The 18,233-nt window shown below is 42.0% G+C and overlaps 1 protein-coding gene across 1 annotated transcript; it reads left to right on the top strand.

Moving 5' to 3' along the window:
- The first annotated feature begins 817 nt into the window (after positions 1-817).
- On the top strand, positions 818-16,622 carry LOC139920985 (creatine kinase U-type, mitochondrial). The gene is made up of 9 exons (XM_071911102.2): positions 818-1,079; positions 4,744-4,942; positions 7,220-7,315; positions 7,490-7,711; positions 8,640-8,725; positions 11,627-11,750; positions 12,579-12,713; positions 13,591-13,716; positions 15,631-16,622. The coding sequence occupies exons 1-9, from the start codon at positions 931-933 to the stop codon at positions 15,742-15,744; spliced, it is 1,251 nt and encodes a 416-aa protein (XP_071767203.1). The 5' UTR covers positions 818-930; the 3' UTR covers positions 15,745-16,622.
- The last annotated feature ends 1,611 nt before the right edge of the window (positions 16,623-18,233 follow it).

Here is an 18,233-nt window from a genome sequence, read left to right on the forward strand (position 1 = left end):
TGTGGTTTTGTTGATCTGCACACACAAATATTTGCTCATTCTTTTCACCATGGCAATTTGTCAAAGGCAAAACACTTTACTGCATTATTTCTGGTCACCATCAAACTTCATCACGGTGTACAGCACTTGAGAAAGTAATTTTCTATATATGATGTCTGTTCTATATTGAGCAATATCTAATTAATAAATAGGCTAGAAGTAAAGTTGTATTACTGTGAAAATTCCCACAAGCTTGAGAGTTGGGGTCGGCTGGGCTCAACAGGGTTTCTTGGTATCTGTTTATTCTGCTTTTAGTTCATTGATCAAGAGGCATACCAGCTGACCAGTCATTCAGCTGGCTGTGGGATGGACAAGTCCCACAAAAGGGAGTGGACATTGTGTGCCCATTCCCCCAAAAATGAGGGGGAGTAGGCCTACTGGTACTGTGCTTGCTCACTGTGCTAGAGATTCATGTTGTGTGCTGTGATGATGCCCTAACATACAACCAAATTTGTAGTTTGTTAGACATTATTGGCAATCAATAAAATATCATAAAACAGAGTTTAAATTTGTATCGAAAGATAACTTAGGCCTACATTGTGATTCAACCAAAAATTGATGGAAGACAAAATTACTGCTATTAGCTATGATGAGTGTGGAAATAAATGTCTGTTGCGGGTTTGAATGGGGAATTTAATTCCAGCACCTGTTGGTCGTCAGACTCCTGAAGTCTACTGACAAAGGTTTGTGCTTTTATTTTGAAGATACAACCTTCTGATTTCCGGTGTCCTCCTGGCTAACTCTGGCTGGCTTGACGCAGCCTGTGTCCCCTCTACTTAACCATTCTCTCCGTTTTCATTCCATTAGAGGCGGCACATCACCGAGGCTCCCATCCACCTATCCCTCCCTCTCCGACTGCGGAAATAAGAGAAAAATTAGACAAAAAGAAAAATGGCAAGCAGCTTCTCGAGAATCCTGTCGTCCAAACGAAATGTTGGGATCCTGTCTTTAGTGGGAGCCGGATCTGTCACAGCGGGATTTCTGCTCCACAGGGAACATGTCACCGCCGGAGCGCCTGTCCGCAGACTGTACCCTGCCAGGTAACACAGGCCTGTTCATTCACCGTTATAGTGCTAATTAATGCATAATTAACTGATTAATTAAGAGGCAGTGCTCTCTTTTATGTCACTGCATCATCTTCATTCAAACCCCATATTAATTCTATCACATTAATAATCAAGGCATGTACGATGATGCACCTCGGGAAAGGTGTGAATCGGGCTTTTTTTATTTATTTATTTTTCATTTTTGTTGTCTTTCAGTATTAGCCTATCTATAACATGAGATATTTACCCCATCAGCCTAAAACACCCTTATTAAAATGCTAACCTAATCATCTAATACATTTTCGAAGGGTATAGACTACACCAATATCACAGCAAAATGCAAGTCCCTGGGGGAAAATTATAGGAATATAGTGATATGATATATAGAAAAATACCATCAAATAGGCCTACGGTATAGTGAGTATAAATTAACTCACTATTGAGGACACACTGTAGCTAAGTCCTTATAAAAATATAGGAATTTTAGGGTTGATGATGATGGAGTAAGCAAAGGTGTGAAACATGAATTGTGTTTTTTTTCTCTTGTCAATATTATAACGAGACATTTACCGCATAATCCTCAAATAGGCGACTGATGTCTTTGCGTTTCCCAACTGTTTAACCAACACCCTTTTAGTGAACTGCTCATAGCCACAGGAGAAATGACAGGTAGGCAAGGCAAGGCTATGTTTTTTTGTGTTTTCTTTTCGTTTAGCCCGTTATAATGAACCATAAGAGCCTCGCCTGCATCTGACAAAAACAAAAAGCAGTTTCTGCGCTATAATGTATTGTATAGTGATAAATGGGAACGTGTGTGAATAAAATACAATGAGAGGCTCCATATGGGTTGCGTACGTGTCCCTCGGCACGCCTGCAGGCATTGGGCTTATAAAACAGTAAGATTAGTAAGATGTTATCTTGCTGTTGCTCAAATAAAACCCTGAAGTCTGAATGACATAACGGATCAAACGAAAGTTAGCGTCAGTTTTGGGCTTGTAACTCAAAAAGTAATCAATTATTAATTTCTCATTACTCATTTCAAAAGTAATAATTGGTTTAGTCCTATAGTCCCTGGGCGCAGCAACGCCTCGTTACACGCCACAAATTGGCGGTTGGTGTCCTCGATCTATTTTAAAAAAAAATCGCGTTAACCGTCATCTCTCGTGAATATTCTACCCGCAAACCAAACAGCCTTGGTGTCCAATGTTTCTGTCAACCGTTTAATTGATTAAAATCAAAAGCAGTGGGAATACTTTCACCCTGAGAAAGTCAACTTTTCTATCATTTCTCATTTACGCTAGTTTAGTGTGAGAGGACGACGATGTGGGGTGAGTCAGTGTTTGGATAATTCAGCTAACGTTATAACGTTAATATGACATTTATAAGGGAAGACAACAGACGTGTTATTTTTGAATGGGAAGTGTAATGATATCAGTAAAATTAAAATAAAGCACGACTAGTTTCTGGGCAAGATAACGGCATTAATGATATTTGGCCCTCAGTAATGCGTGCCAGCTGAGTAGCGGTGCCAGGTCGTGTCAGGTAAAATGCGTTTATTATCGGACAGCTGGAGGCGTATTCAAACAGATTTACAAATGCATGCAAATGTCTGTAATGATTCACACACACTTCGGAGTACAAAATATATTTGATGGACAATGCTATAGTCCAGATCCCCATCTTGTAAACCAATAGTTTTAGAAGAAAGGGGAACTGATGCGACTACTCAGCGGTCCGGGAAACAAACGAACCAAAAAAAAAAAAAGAAAAGAACATTCAAGTCGGGTTTGGCTGCATGTCCGATAATGGATTCCTATGCTTTTGGCTCAGAGGTTGTATGTTGCGGACGTTATTGTCCATAGCACAAAATAGGCGTATGTCAGGGGCGTAGCTAGGAATTATGGACCCTGCACACAGGAGGTGACTCCGGGGCCTCTTGTCCCCCACACCATCATTATTCCGTATATGACAAACAGCTCTATCTACCCAAATAAACTTAATAAACTAAACTATATTCTCAACAGTAGTCCCCTGTTAAAAAAATCTGTATAGGTCGAACAATTTTTGTACAGGAAAAATCTCGCAAATGTTAGGCTACTCCTGCTTGTTCCAGTTCGTCTCAGGCAACACATGATACAACAAAACAGTTTTTCTATCATATTTTTCAGTTTAAATTTCTTGCACTTTTGTAGATTTCAACCAAAACCTCAAAACCAGAGCAGTGTTAAATAAAAGCGTAAAATATGTATAAATATTCATTTGAGGACCACAACAGGCATTTTAGTGCAGATGCTCCTTCCCTCAGCTTGGGCCCTGGGTAGTTGGTACCCCCATCACCCCAACTTCAGTGCCCCAGATGTAGGTTAGGCTACATAGTTTTACAACTGCTATGATATTGTTAATCCATGGTTTATTTGTGGCTATACTGACAAAATGTATGGGCTCATTGGAAAGGCTAAAAACTTGTCATGATTGTTACAGGACCCCCAAACTTTTTCATGTGAAGAACATCCAGATAGTTATGAACTGGACCAAGGATCCCCACTTTTGTTTAGATTTGTCTTTATACAGTATTATAAAATTGTCTATGATGTAGGTGTGTTTGAAAAACGGTGGGTTATCAAAACAGTCATTCTTATACATGCTGCCATTGTTTTAACTTTTAGGGGGTGAAATATTTTTGAAATTGAACTATACCTGATTTTGCTTTTTCACTATTCTATGCTGTGCCGTGTCTCATTATCCAAAAGGATAATTCAAATAAATAGATATAATATTTGCAAATTCAATTTATTTAAATGATCCTTTTGGATAATGAAGCACAGTATTAGCCTGCCCTGCCATTCAACACCAGGGAAACGGGGACGCCTGACTAAGCTACTCAGTCCCTACTTTTGCTGTATTAGCCTTTGGGTGCCATGCCAAACCCAATCTCATTCCATCCTTGGCCTTAAGAAAGGATATTGTTTGGATAAAACCCAATGTTTGACTTCAGTTCCTTTTTGTTCTTAGACCAGGCTGCTTGGAACCTGAAGCAACACATTTGAAGAGAGAGGAGATATCGATTAGCAGTTATTATTCTTACTGCAAATTCAGCAACATTATTAAACTAAAACAAGAAAACAAATCTGGAGCCTTCCTTCTCCCTCAGCATCAATGAATCTCACTTAACATTTCATGTGAGGTTTTAGACATCGATTATTGTCAGCCTGGGCAGACCCTTGGCACTGGACTACATACAGTCGCCTGTCCTGTCTGTCCACTCGCTGTGCCCCCTTTCAGCTTTGTTCAGGAGCGAAGGTCCATAACATTAAACTCTCTTCAAATAATACCATATCTCCATTCAAAAATTTCATTATTATTCAGAATACAAATATACTATGTATCGTTATGTATCCGACACTTTCATCTATGGCTAAATCTGTGGCCGTCTTGGGCAGCAGGGTGGCATAGTTGGACAGACTGTCCCGTAACCAGAAGGTCTCAGTTTCTGCTCTGTTCCTGCCATGTGAAAGTGTCTTTGAACAAGTCACTACCTGCTGCAAGGGCGCAGCTCTGTGGTTACCCTGCACTCAAAGTGTCAAAAAAAATTTTTTGCCTCAGGGATCAATAGAGTATGACCCCCAAAAAACCTTATGTTGTGTTTGCATTGGAACAGTGCGGAGTATCCTGACCTACGCAAGCACAACAACTGCATGGCCAGTCACCTGACACCTGCCATCTATGCCAAGCTGTGTGACAAGGCGACTCCCAATGGATACACACTGGACCAGGCTATCCAGACAGGAGTGGACAACCCTGGGCATCCCTTCATCAAGACCGTGGGCATGGTGGCAGGAGACGAGGAGTCTTACGAGGTCAGACGCTTTGTTTAGGGAGGTTTAGGGCTGCATAATATTGATAAAAAATGTATTTGTGTTTTTCTGAATGCAGTTGCATTATAGATTGTGAAACATGTGGGCCCAGCTTTTACTGTCGTTTCTTTTTCAGCGTTTTAAAAAATGTTTTCCCAAAGTTTGTCATCTGGGGATACAATGAGATGCTAATGCTTGGAATTTGCTCAGTTTGAATAAAGTAAAAAGGTTTTCTCCAACATGCCACTTGATTTTTAGGCTAGGGATCCTGCACAATAACCAAATACATTGGTTTCGAAGCCACTGAAGCATTTATCAATCATCAATCATCATCAATTTTGCCAATTTTTTTCGATAATTGTGCAGCTCCATGGATGCTGTTTCATTAGTTCACTTCAGTGTGTCCTCACTCACAGCTTCACAGATCTGAAGAACTACGCCATGCTCTTCCTGGTTTCCACCGGGTTGTTTACACCAAGCCATATCTTGTTGAGTCTGTGAAGGGAATAAATCAAGATACATGGATGTATAGCTTCATATAATGTCCGCATACCAATGACCTACTCTAGCACTGTATGGTCAGTGTCTCAGTGACATTGTTACTGATACAAGAAATAGCTGAACCTGTTTCTCAAGTTCAAATTACTTTTACTGTCACACAGTAGGGGTAGGATTAATTTCAGCACAGAAAACCTTTAAGACTTTATCATCAAGTTTTAGATGACTGATTTTCCAGCCTTACTAAAGACAATATAGTCACTCATCCTCCCTGTCCTGTTTCAGAGCAAGGACTTTAATAGCAGAGAGTAGCTTTTAGGCTAGAAGGACGCCTCTTTTGGGAGGTCATTGTATCTATCTATAGCAAATGCCTAACTACATTCCCACCTTAATTGCCTAATAGTGATACAAAAATGTGTAGCACTGCTGACAGCATTCAATGTATTTCACAGATTGATAATAAAACCTTGGGATGGCTATGGATCAAGAGAACGAATCAATGGGAGTGTTTAGGTCACTCAGGCTTGGTCAACCTGGGCGAGGGTGTCTCATGTTGAAAGACCCCATGACTCCAGGTTACATCACTCCTGATGAGTCCGAGTGCATCGCAAAACGTTTTACTCATAGTGTTTTTTACTTGTGGTGTTTTAGCTGATATTCCATTTTGGATATAGTAACTTAGCAGAGGTTTTAGCTGAAGGTAATCATAGAATAGAATGTAAAATAGAATGTAGATCATCCAGCCAGGTACCTACTTAAAAAAAACTGGTTTGGTTTGTTGTAATGGATGCTACCAATCATTTTGTAAGAGCAGAAACACACTGAACACCGGTCATATGGGTGTGATATTAGTGTTGCTCAGTTAGTGGACAGATGTGCAGCTGACCCGCAGAGTGTAAAAAAGTTTTGGATTATGCAACCAGCCAACCTATGGATTTACAGATTGGGCTCAGTAGTAACATAGGCCACGCCCCTCCAGACCAGCCTGAAGCCTTTTATTCTTTCCAGTCTAGGGTGCAACTACGACTAGCAACGGCGAGGCATGATGTTAAAATATATGGCCACTTACTAAACTAAAATCTTTGCTATCGCTTCTGGGAACTCAGATTACTAACTAACTAAGGTGAACTGAGTGGCGACCGGTAGCCTTTCTGCCCCTGAGATGCGCGCGCACACTTTATGTGACGTTGCTCGGAAACTCATCTATATCATGCAGAGATGCAAGCATATGGCATTTTTCCACTAAGATATTAAGAAAAAAGTTACGCCCCACACCAAAATTAATCTTTTAGTTGGATAGCATTGATTGATGTTGCTCATTGATTGATCATGAATTATGTGCTTGTTTCTTTTTTTGGACTTTGAACATTTGAAATTCCCAGTCATTTCTCATGAGAGAATACTGATTTCCTGTTTTCTTCCTGATAATGTCATCAAAAGTCACTCAGCCACTTTGATAATGTGAATGATTATGATACATGTGTACACTGACTGCACAAAATATTAGGGACACTTTTTTATTTACTTCTTTTACATGAAGTACACTGATGAGGTGAATCCAGGTAACAGGGCAGGCAACCTTCAGGGATCAATAGAGTATCACAAAATCGTGGATCTTCTGAAAAACATATTCTCTTGAATTGAGGAAGAAACTCACTGATTTCTACACTGTCTGCATATTTTAGATAATGTCAGATGTCAAATATTTTTTCCCAGCATACAGTATTATGCACAAAATGTCATCTTAAATATTCAAATTTGTAAATTTTGGGTCGGTTTCAGGTATTTGGAGACCTGTTGGACCCTGTCATCAAAGAGAGGCACAACGGCTACGACCCCCACACCATGACACACCCCACCGACCTGGACTCCAGCAAGGTACTATACATCATTAAATAAATGAATAGAATAGATTAAGGCTTTAAGAGATTGAGGTTTAACTCAACCATTGAGATTATTTCTGCCTCCGAGAAATGTTTGTACAACTAAAATTCCAACCTGCAAAACATACGTTCCACATGTAGAAATAACCTCCAACCTGTCTGTGGTCAGATCCACTCGGGCCTCTTTGACGAGCGCTACGTGCTGTCGTCCAGAGTGAGGACGGGCCGCAGCATCCGGGGGCTGAGCCTGCCGCCCGCCTGCACCCGGGCGGAGCGCCGGGAGGTGGAGAAGGTGGTGGTGGACGCCCTGGCCGGCCTGAAGGGCGACCTGACCGGGAAGTACTACAGTCTCACCCTGATGACGGACAAGGAGCAGCAGCAGCTCATTGATGTGAGTGGTGTGGAGGTGCTGCTGGGTACAGATGTAGACGTTGTGCGTTGCAGAGGTGACACTTTTTACTGTGTGCTTGCTGTACTAATGCAGCATTTTCCTCCTTCCTCAAGAGGAATTGTTTTTAGAAAAATCAGGTTTTGCTCTATTTTCAGCCGTCGAAATTTACAAGAAATGGTTTGTTTTGTTTTACAATAGTGGTTAGTATAATTCTCTTCTTTATATTTATGGCTGCAGAATTGCCTGTAGTTTTAATACAGGATAGAGGGAGGATAAAGGCATGAAGTGGGACTCAATGCAATGGCTACCACTGTATACAGTGCTACTGCAAGATTGATTCAGGATAAATGCATGAATTCTACAGTGGCTACTGCTGTATGTCCTGAGTGAGGTCCCAACCATGGTTTTTACTTTACAAACAAACAGAGGGATAAAGTACATACCGGTGACTCAAGCTGTGAAACAACATCAGAGTTGTTTCTGTACACACCCAGACCACAATCAAACCTCAATTATTTCCCAATGTGTTTGCAGTATAGGCTACAATCTATCAGTGAACTGGAATGAACTCTTCGGGATCTCAGATTTCATACCGGTCTGCTCCTGTGTAGTCGAATAAGTAGAGCATGGTGCTAATAATGCCAAGGATATGAGTTCCCACTGGGGTCACCCACACAAAAAATGTGGATAAAAGGTACGTACACCTCTGTGGGCATGGCTATAGTTTGCCTCCCAGTTGTAGCATGTGTCCTACAGGGATAGGTCATTTTTCTCCCACTCACAATGAAAAAGATTGACCAGATTGTTGAAAACCCTCTCTGCTCAAGTCTCCCACTTCTGTCTCCCTGTGACAATACTGTCCAATCTAACTTCTCACTATTTCAGTCATAGCCATTGTTGCCACTTCTGTTCTCTGTCTTTACAACAGGACCACTTCCTGTTTGACAAGCCCGTGTCACCCCTCCTGACGTGTGCAGGCATGGCTCGTGATTGGCCAGATGCCCGTGGTATTTGGTAAGAGAAAAACCTGATCATACAAGTTTCTGTTTGAACAGTGTCTCTTAATTGAAAGGTAACATTTCAAAAACAGGCCCATAGCAGGACTGCGCCATTTTCCCCTCTCTTTCTAAAACTAGTCCATCTTCCAATGCTTAATTGTTGAGTTTTGTACGATATTGGTTGTTATATTTTTTTGTTGATGCAGTGGTTTTCTCCTACTGCTGTCAGGGTGCCAACATTTCTATAGCTTCAGGCTCTTTTTCATTTTTCTCACCAACAACATGCTGGAAAGAAAAAAAATCGAAATCGCAATATGAACTTCAGCAATTTCCAAATCGCAGAGGCTGCAATTAATTGCTTAAGAGAGAGAGGCGTCCAAACTGGATTTCTGAACAAGGTGTTTTAGTGCTGCGGGTAATCTTTGATCCATGAATCAAGTACAATATTGGTGAAAATCTTTCATCATACTCAAACTCGATAAATCCTGTGAACTGACAGCAATTTTTTTAACAAAATAAAATAAAAATTATATGAATCACAGTTTGAATCGCAATTGCAATGTTCTGTCAAATAATCGCAATTAAATTTTTGGTCAATATCTTTAAGCCTGACTTTCAAGGGCATTTTTTTGTCCCGAGCTCCTGTTATGATTTACCCATTACCGAGCTATGGTGGAGGTGCATTAGCAGTGCGGACAACGCTCCCTCAGCATTCAGTTTCAGCATGTAGCCTGAAATAGCCCGATGCAACCTGTCGGCCAGCCAAGATCAATCAGCAGCCTCTCCTCCTCTCTCCTCTCCTCTCCTTAATAATTCACCTTCACCGCCCCCCCCCCCCCATCTCCCCTTTCAGGTCCATTGGCAGCTTTCACTTTCTCTCTCTCTCTCTCTCTCTCTCTCTCTCTCTCTCTCTCTCTCTTTGCCTCCAACCTCTCTTCTATTGTTTTTCTCCGCCCATATTCCCTGCTCTACTTTCTCTTCTCTTTTTTTAGATCATTCCCCCCCACCTTTCTCACTCTCCCTTCTCGCTTCCCTCCTCTCTACTATTGTCTTTCTCTGCCCAAGTATCCTGCTCTATTTCCCTTCGTACTCTTCTTTCTCTCCCTCTTCCCCCTTTTCTTCTGACAGCTTTATCCAGTCTCTCTTCCCTCCCTGCTCTCTCCTTGACCCAGACCTTTCTGTTACCACATTAAATCTAACAGTTTTTAGAAGGTCAGTTTGGGCAGATGTGCCACTGCCGTATCTGGCAGCAGGGAGCTGTATGCTGTATATGAAGCCTTTCATTCCAAAATGCTATAAAGCTGATCTGGAAAAATACTGCTGCTTGAAATTCACTATAGTCACTGTTTCAGAAACAGATAATTTCACTCTCAAAAGTCTTAAGATGGCTCATAACTAATAAAACCCAATAATGTGCTTTACTTTCACGCCAACAAACATTTTGTAAGAGTAGGTGTCATTTTTTTCAAACGGCGGATATCTCATTTTGGATTGAAAATCTTCATATGGTTTGCATAGGACTATACAGAACACATTGTAAACCGCTGCTGTTGTGTGAAACCTTGTAACTCCAGTTTTTTGTGTTCTTCATGTTTTTACTTGAATTAATAGTTTATATGGTTCCTTTATGTGTTGAGTAAATTCTGTGACCCTAGAAGCTAACATGAAACCCATTCATATCTTCCAAAATACATGGACATCAATTTATAAATAGGAATGTCAATAAACATTTGGACTCATAGATGGACTTTTTTCAATTATTTTTAGAATTAAAAATGTTAGATTTTGATCTAGAATAAACATTGATTTCCTGTACTTTGCCAGCACTTCTAAGAACTGTAGACATAACACAACATTTTGTCTTTTTCTCCACTGCCTTTTTTCTGGAGTTACGAGGCTTTCACCTGACAGTAGCGATATGCTTTTGCTTTGTGTTGTTTGTTGTACGTGACGTCCTGTGTCTTTAGAGAAGGTTGTAAATCAATACCATGTTACGAGGCCAACGAGCACAGTGCAGCCTTGCAGACCACTTGAACAAACATAATAATCACTGACTTGCAGCAGAAACAAGCATTAGTGTCACAGACTGGCGGTTAATGGTAGCTTCCTCCCTACTCAGCAAACTCACATGGTTTCCTTAATGGAGAAACAAATCCCATCCCATCTCTACTTCTTTTACTGTCTTATTAACTTAAACTACACGCTGCCTCCCAGTACACAAATACAAAATACAAAACAAGATAAAAAAGAAAAATTATCACATAAATATGAACAGATGGCGGTTTGCACAACATTCCTTTCTTGTTCAAGTAATAAATGTCCATTTTGCTACTTTAACTTGCTGACTAATGCGATGCAATAGTGATTCAACCTTTACCCAATTCATGAAAGCTTTTACATATGCTGTTCTAAACACCCGGTGTCTGGTAGCTCTTTCCCGGGAAAAATCCTCTGGTGCACAGGAAGTGATGCGTTTTCTGTTTTCCGGCAGCAGCAACACTGCTTTGTTTTGAATAAACAGAAGAAGAACTGGGTAGCTAGCCCGAGCAGTGATAGCCACCATGGCTGAACAGACAAAGAACAGAGCGCCACCTACAGAAACTCAAACTGCATCAACAGAAAGAAGAGAGAAGAAGAGAAGGAAAAAGATGTCACCGTCCTGCCCACAATGTTTGATTGACAGGTGATCTCTAGGAAATGCAGTGCAGAAACACCACAGCAATGAGCGCTGAGCACCAAAGATGTCACCAATTTTTTTTTTTTTTTTTTAAATGAGGATCTTATGGAGGATCACCCACTTAAAACCGGTTCTCTGAAATGAAATCATAAATTTCTTGTCCATAATTGATGGGATATCGGCTCTGTGTTCTTTTATGCTGACTTTTGCATCCCAGTAAATACCTCCGTCCCTCTGCAGGCACAACAATGAGAAGACGTTCCTGGTTTGGATCAACGAGGAGGATCACACCAGGGTCATCTCCATGGAGAAGGGAGGCAACATGAAGAGAGTCTTCGAGAGGTTCTGCAGAGGCCTCAAGGAGGTAAGGATGTGTTTGTGTGTGTTTGTGTGTGTGTGTTTGTGTATATGCATGTGGCTGTGAGTTTGTCGACGTGTCACGCAAATGTGTATAGATACGGTCACACAAATGCTGTGTGCACGTGCAAGTGAATAAACACACACATACCAGTCATTCATACTGGCCTCGCGATTGTGTGTCCAACCATATTAAACATGAACACACACTATCCAAGCAAAGCCACACAAACATAAACTATTTATCCAAGTGATCCAAGTTCCACATTAGAGAAAGAGCAGTGGACACGAAAGCAATGTCTTACAACATTTGGTATTGCACTGCTGCGCCGTAACCATGACTGCTATGAAGCACACACACCTCAATGCTACACAGCAAAATTGTCAGTGTTAATTTAACTCTAACACCATGCCAGTGTTTATATATGTCCACACCCATCAGTTTGTTAATTTAACAATTTTACATCCGCCCCAGAGCCATACCAGCTCTATGAGTGGACAAAAAACCCTCCAGTTAACACTTGACGTCTTCAAATAATTCAAATAGTTGTCACTGAAAAATCAAGACTTAACACTGGAAAATTTGTTGTGTATGCAGACTATGTAAATCTGGTCCCAAAGGCCAGAGATTGTATGCATAAAACACACACACACACAGATAGTCTTGTTACTGACACTCTCTGTCTCTCTCTGTCTCTCTCTATCTCTCTCTCTCTCTCTCTGTCTCTCTCTCTCTCTCTCTCTGTCTCTCTGTCTCTCTCTCTGTCTCTCTCTCTCTCTCTCTCTCTCTCTCTCTCTCTCTCTCTCTCTCTCTCTCTCTCTCTCCCTCTCTAAGGTGGAGCGTCTGATCCAGGAGAAAGGTTGGGAGTTTATGTGGAACGAGAAGCTGGGTTACATCCTCACCTGTCCCTCCAACCTGGGCACAGGGCTGCGGGCCGGGGTCCACGTCAAACTGCCCAACCTTAGTAAGGTAAGCCTTGCAGGACACACACACACACACACACACACACACACACACACACACATATATATATATACAATATATACAGACGTAGGTGGATATCTACAATTTCTGTACCCCAGACTCACAAATACCAAGAAACTTGAGTGAAGAAACTACAGCGAGCATGCACAGGAAGGTGCATGCACACACAGCACACCAATAAAAAGCACACACACCAATTCATACTCACATACACTCACTCACACACGCATTCGGTCTCCCTTCACACCACTGGAGGATGTCATTTAACTCAGTGAGCAGTGCAGTCTTGATTTTGAACCTTGTGGTTTCCCCTCTCTGCCTCATGATTCAGCTGCAACACCATTCTTTCAAAAATGCAAAAAATGCTTATTGGGCTGTAATAGAATGAAGATAATCATTCATGCTTTATCAGATAATGAGCAGATTTGGGGAGAAGCATGTATGTTATATACAAGTGGGTCTCAGACGGATAGATGGAGAACAGGTATCTGCGGGTCCTTAAAAGTATGAAGAAGTCTTAAATTATATCAATTAAAGTCCTCAAAAAGTAAAATGTCTTAAATTCAGTTTTAAGAGGTTTTATTACATTATTGGCAGTTAGATTAATACTATTAATACAATATGCTGAACACGTTTTGTTTTCATTGCCTCTGTTTTACTAAACATAATTGAACATCATGTCTCTCAACATTTAACTTCTTAGTGTCCTTTTTCTTATACTGTTCATTCATAGTTTCAGAGCTTTGGCCATGTTCAGTTAGTAACCCTACAGTAACACTGAAGAAACAAATTCTTAATCACACATTGAGTAATATGGTGATTGAAGCTATATAGCATAACACTTCCCTCTCCGCCCCTCTAGGATCCACGCTTCAGTAAGATCCTGGACAACCTGCGCCTGCAGAAGCGAGGGACGGGCGGGGTGGACACCGCCGCCGTGGGCAGTACCTTCGACATCTCCAACCTGGACCGCCTGGGACTCTCTGAGGTACGAACGCAGGGAGAAATCCACACAGGGGTGGGGCCAAAGTAAAGGCAAAGGGAGTGACTGAGCAATTATCTCCCTTTTGCCAACAGAGCAAACTGCTCTAGTGGAGTTGTTCATTGACCAGCAGTTGACGCCTGTGGTTGTACTGGGCAGCTCTCAGGTGTGGCGCTGTATGAATGTAAAGCAGGGCGGTGCTGGAATCACATGCTTGCCCAGTAACTCTTTCCTGGATAAATAAAGGTTGAAAGGACTAGTATTTGCATAGCATTGCAATGTTATCAGCTGAAAGCTGCTACGTGTAACATTTTATCATCAATAAATCATAACCACATGAAAAGCCCCTATGTGTAGAAAATTTACCTCAATATATCATTTTCAAATTAATTTTGATAGCATAGTGTAATCGCTGTAGAAAAATGAGACCATCTGCTACGTGTTGCTCTCTATGCATTTATTCTAGTGAAAGTAGCAACATCTTTGTGACAGGACTTTGTGACAGTTTGTGGGAAATGTGGTCTTAATTCTGAGAAACACTAGCACTAACAATACCACTGATGTGAGATAGAAGCTACCACTTGTAGCCACCATGGTCTCATTTGTTTACGGTAACTGCACGTAGCACCTTTAATGAATCCATGCGGTTAAAGGAGAGCTAGCCATGGAAATTTACTGGGAGAGGAGGGGAGAGGAGAGGAGAGGAGAGGAGAGGAGAGGAGAGGAAAGGAGAGGAGAGGGGTTTTCTTGGCTTGGCTGTTGCATCTGTCTTTGTTATGTCCTTGGTCATGCTGTCATTCCTGTGACAGAGTAGACATACAATGGAGCTGTTCTCTATTGTTGTGAGTGTGTGTGTTGTTGGACATCATATTCTGATTACATGGAGAATGGAGAACTATTTCTTGGTGGAGTGCAGAGTGTGCAGTACTCAGTGCAAATGTTCCCGTTTTGTTTTCAGGTGCAGATCGTGAATCACTCATCTAGTTTCCTTACTCTGCATTACTGGATCCTATTATTGGACCTGGGTCAAATAGTATTTGCAGATATGTTTTGTGGTTTGTTTAAGCCCACTTAGGAACCAGGTGGAACAATACAATAAGAGTCAGGCAGATTGCTCAGTGGTTAGCACTGTCACCTCACAGTGAGAAGGTCCCAGGTTCACTTCCCATCCCCGGCCCTTTCTGGAGTTTGCATGTTTTCCCCAGTTTCCTCACACAGTCCAAAGACCTGCAAGTCAGGTGGATTGGAGACCTTAAATTGTCCGTTGTCCACCGGTGACCTGTCCTGGATGTTTCCCTGCCTAACTGGGCTCCATCCCCATGTGACCCTAAAAGGGAGTAAGTGGGGAGAGAAAATGAATGAAGTATTTGAAAGACCATTTAATATACTTTTCTGTGACTGACAGAACACAGGATTCTCAGTGGGGCTGGGTGACAATAATAAATCCCCAAATAAATCCTTGGCATAGAAGGATTTAGGTGTTGGCAGCCAAGCAGAACATTGCGGTTCTCTGACTCCATGCATCCACTCCTACACTGGGCTACTTTGAGAACGTGGGCAGCTCAGTGTGGTGTGCTCCTCCATCACCCAGACTGATGGAGAGCACTTAGTCTGAGGGCCGAGGAGTTCAGAGAGGGAGGGAGAGAGGGAACCGCTATAGCAAAACCAGGGAAGACAATGATAAAAAAGCCTTTTAAAAATGTTGTCCCTGAAAAATAATGTAGTGCCCCCTTTGGGCCAATCAGAGCAGATAAAATTAACTTTATGTGCAAAACAAAAATCTGAATTTCTGGAAAAACTAGCTTATAGGTCTTTCATTGTGGTAACGTGCAAACTTGGTCCTACCCAATCTATTTAATTTTGTAAATCCTCGATCTCAATGGCAAAACGCATCATTCAAATAAATTTTCCCTCTCACAGGTCCACCTGGTGCAGACGGTGATCGATGGAGTCAACTACCTGATCGAGTGTGAGAAGAGACTGGAGCGAGGCCAGGACATCAAGGTGCCCCCCCCCCTCAAGCAGTTCAAGTAGACACTGACCCCTGACCTCACCCCACAACCCCCCACCCCCCTCAGCACACACACATATGCACAAACACCCTCCTCTGTGCCCATAGATATGGTTAATATCTATGTCATTGCCTCATTTATTGTGACTATCTATATAATTACCCAGTGTGCACCCACATACTATATGCATCTCTATAATATAATCTAGATATATTATATTATATGCAGCTATCCGTCCAAACTCCAGCCAGAGTCCCAGAATACTGCATTGGGCCAAATGGTGGTTCAGATCCTCCATTTGAAGGATTGTCATCTTTCAAACCCAAACTGTAAATTTTAACTAAGCTCTAAGACAGCAGCAAAGGATGCACAAATTATATACTGTTGTTGTAACGAAGCAAAGATGGCCGCCAGTTTGCCAGTCTCTGCATGGCTGAACAGTATCTATGGCTCTGCAACGGCACTCCTACTCCTTAGCCCACTAAACCCGGCTTTACCCCGCCTAGAACCTTTCCTGCCGCATGTCCTGTACTCAGTGTGTCTGTTCCCCCATTCATGTGTGTTGGTTGGCCATGGCTGTTATCTGGTGCTTGTATATTCCATCCATTTGTGCTATAATCTCCATTGTGGATTGTGTGTACAGAATTTAGTTTCTTTTCATCATTCTGAATGGATTTGAATGTAGAGTAACCACGTAAGACTGAGGAGACTCAGGTTCCCCAGAGGATTCGTACGTTTGACGACGTTCTGACAACAAACCGGTGTGAAAATGTAGCGGTGAAACGCACTCTGGCCGGGCCGGGTTCTGTACTGTAAGCTACTGAAGCAATATAATTTTAACTCACCATTGAATGTCACACTGTAACGTCTTTTATTAAAGAAATCATCTATTTAACAGTACCTCCCCTCCTCTGTCTCTCTCTCATTTATCAGTGGATCATTGCATTTCTTCTATTTACCAAATTACTTGAACTTTTTTCTTGAGTATCCGAGTGGATTTTGCCCCAGCATGAAGGCCAAGCTTGGAGTGACTTACAGTAACCATGGTAACCTCGAGGCTCGAGGAGTGTGATTGCGATCAGCGTGGTTGGGCGGTGTCATGTGACAATATTTAGTCAGAGCCATAACAACACTGCATTATGCTTGAAAGACTCTTACACAGGGTGTTGTGTGTGTCTGCAAAGTTTGGAAAATCAACTTGATCTTTTCCAAGTCTTGAAAAGTTTGGAAACTGCACAAAAAGTATGCAAAAGTACTATTGTTCCCCCCTGATACATATGTGACTACACATTTTATATAGTTATCGACCCACTGTCGTGTCACATATTGTGATATTTGGTGTTATAGAGTGATATAGCCAGGTTGACTATCATATTTCCCAATCACTGTCAGCATACATCACATGAACGCTGACCAGAAATCTTCAAATGGAGCCAAGAAATGACGGTGTGGAAAAAAATCTAAAATTTTGCAGTAAACCCTGCGTATACTGCAAAGACAATCTGTATCAGCATCATTTGGTGGTGAATTATTGTGAAATCCGACCTGTAAAGACCTGTATGCTGCAAATATCCAGTGCACAAACATAGCATGCTGAATGAATCGTATGGCGTCCGCAATTGAGCCTAACTGTTGAATATGTGGCTGTTTGTGTGGAGATTTGAAAGCGAGTACAAAGATAGCAGCATTTTTCTCTCCAGTACAGTAAGTGTGTAACAAGTGCATCGTCCCATTGTGAATGAATGGATATTTAGTGTTTCCACTGGTGAAAGGACAATGACGGGACAACAAGGCGTTCTGTGTTCGGGTGAGACGCAGCTGAGATGTGAAGTGTTGGTGTTACAAGGCATGAGGAATCTCTCTCTCTCTCTCTCTCTCTCTCTCTCTCTCTCTCGCTCTCTCTCTCTCTCTCTCTCTCTCTCTGCCTTTCTCTCCCTTGAAATTTCTCTCTCTCCAAGGATTTGGAGGAGGTGACTCTTGCTGAATACACCCACCTTCTCACTCTCCTTGTCCCCTCTCTCTTTATCTCTCTCTCTCTCTCCCTCACACATACACACACACACACTCCTTTCCTCTCTCCATTGCTGTCTCTCTCTCTTTCCCTCTCTCTCTCTCTCTCTCCCTTCGCTGTCTCTTTTTCACTCTTTCCAGTGTCTCCTCAAGGATTTGGAGGAGGGTTCTCATGCTGAAAACACACATACATTCTCTCTCTATTGCTCTCTATCTCTATCACACACACACACCACACACACACACACACACACGTAGTACTCTAACCATGTCACAAGCATAATGCCGCAGACCCCGACTCCCCTCTCCTTCTCCTTGTTCCAGATTTGGCTGAGCGGGTTGCCATGGCAACCATCTCACCGAGGAAACGGGGGGCTCTGATGGGGGAGGAAAGGGGCTTTGTGGGTAACAGCGAACAAATCTCTTCAGCACAGCAGTGTGCTCAGAGCGAACGTGCACACACACACACACACACACACACACACACAAAACACACACGTG

The sequence above is a fragment of the Centroberyx gerrardi genome, chromosome 4 (genome assembly GCF_048128805.1).
Source record: "Centroberyx gerrardi isolate f3 chromosome 4, fCenGer3.hap1.cur.20231027, whole genome shotgun sequence".
In the NCBI taxonomy this organism is placed as follows: Eukaryota; Metazoa; Chordata; class Actinopteri; order Beryciformes; family Berycidae; genus Centroberyx; species Centroberyx gerrardi.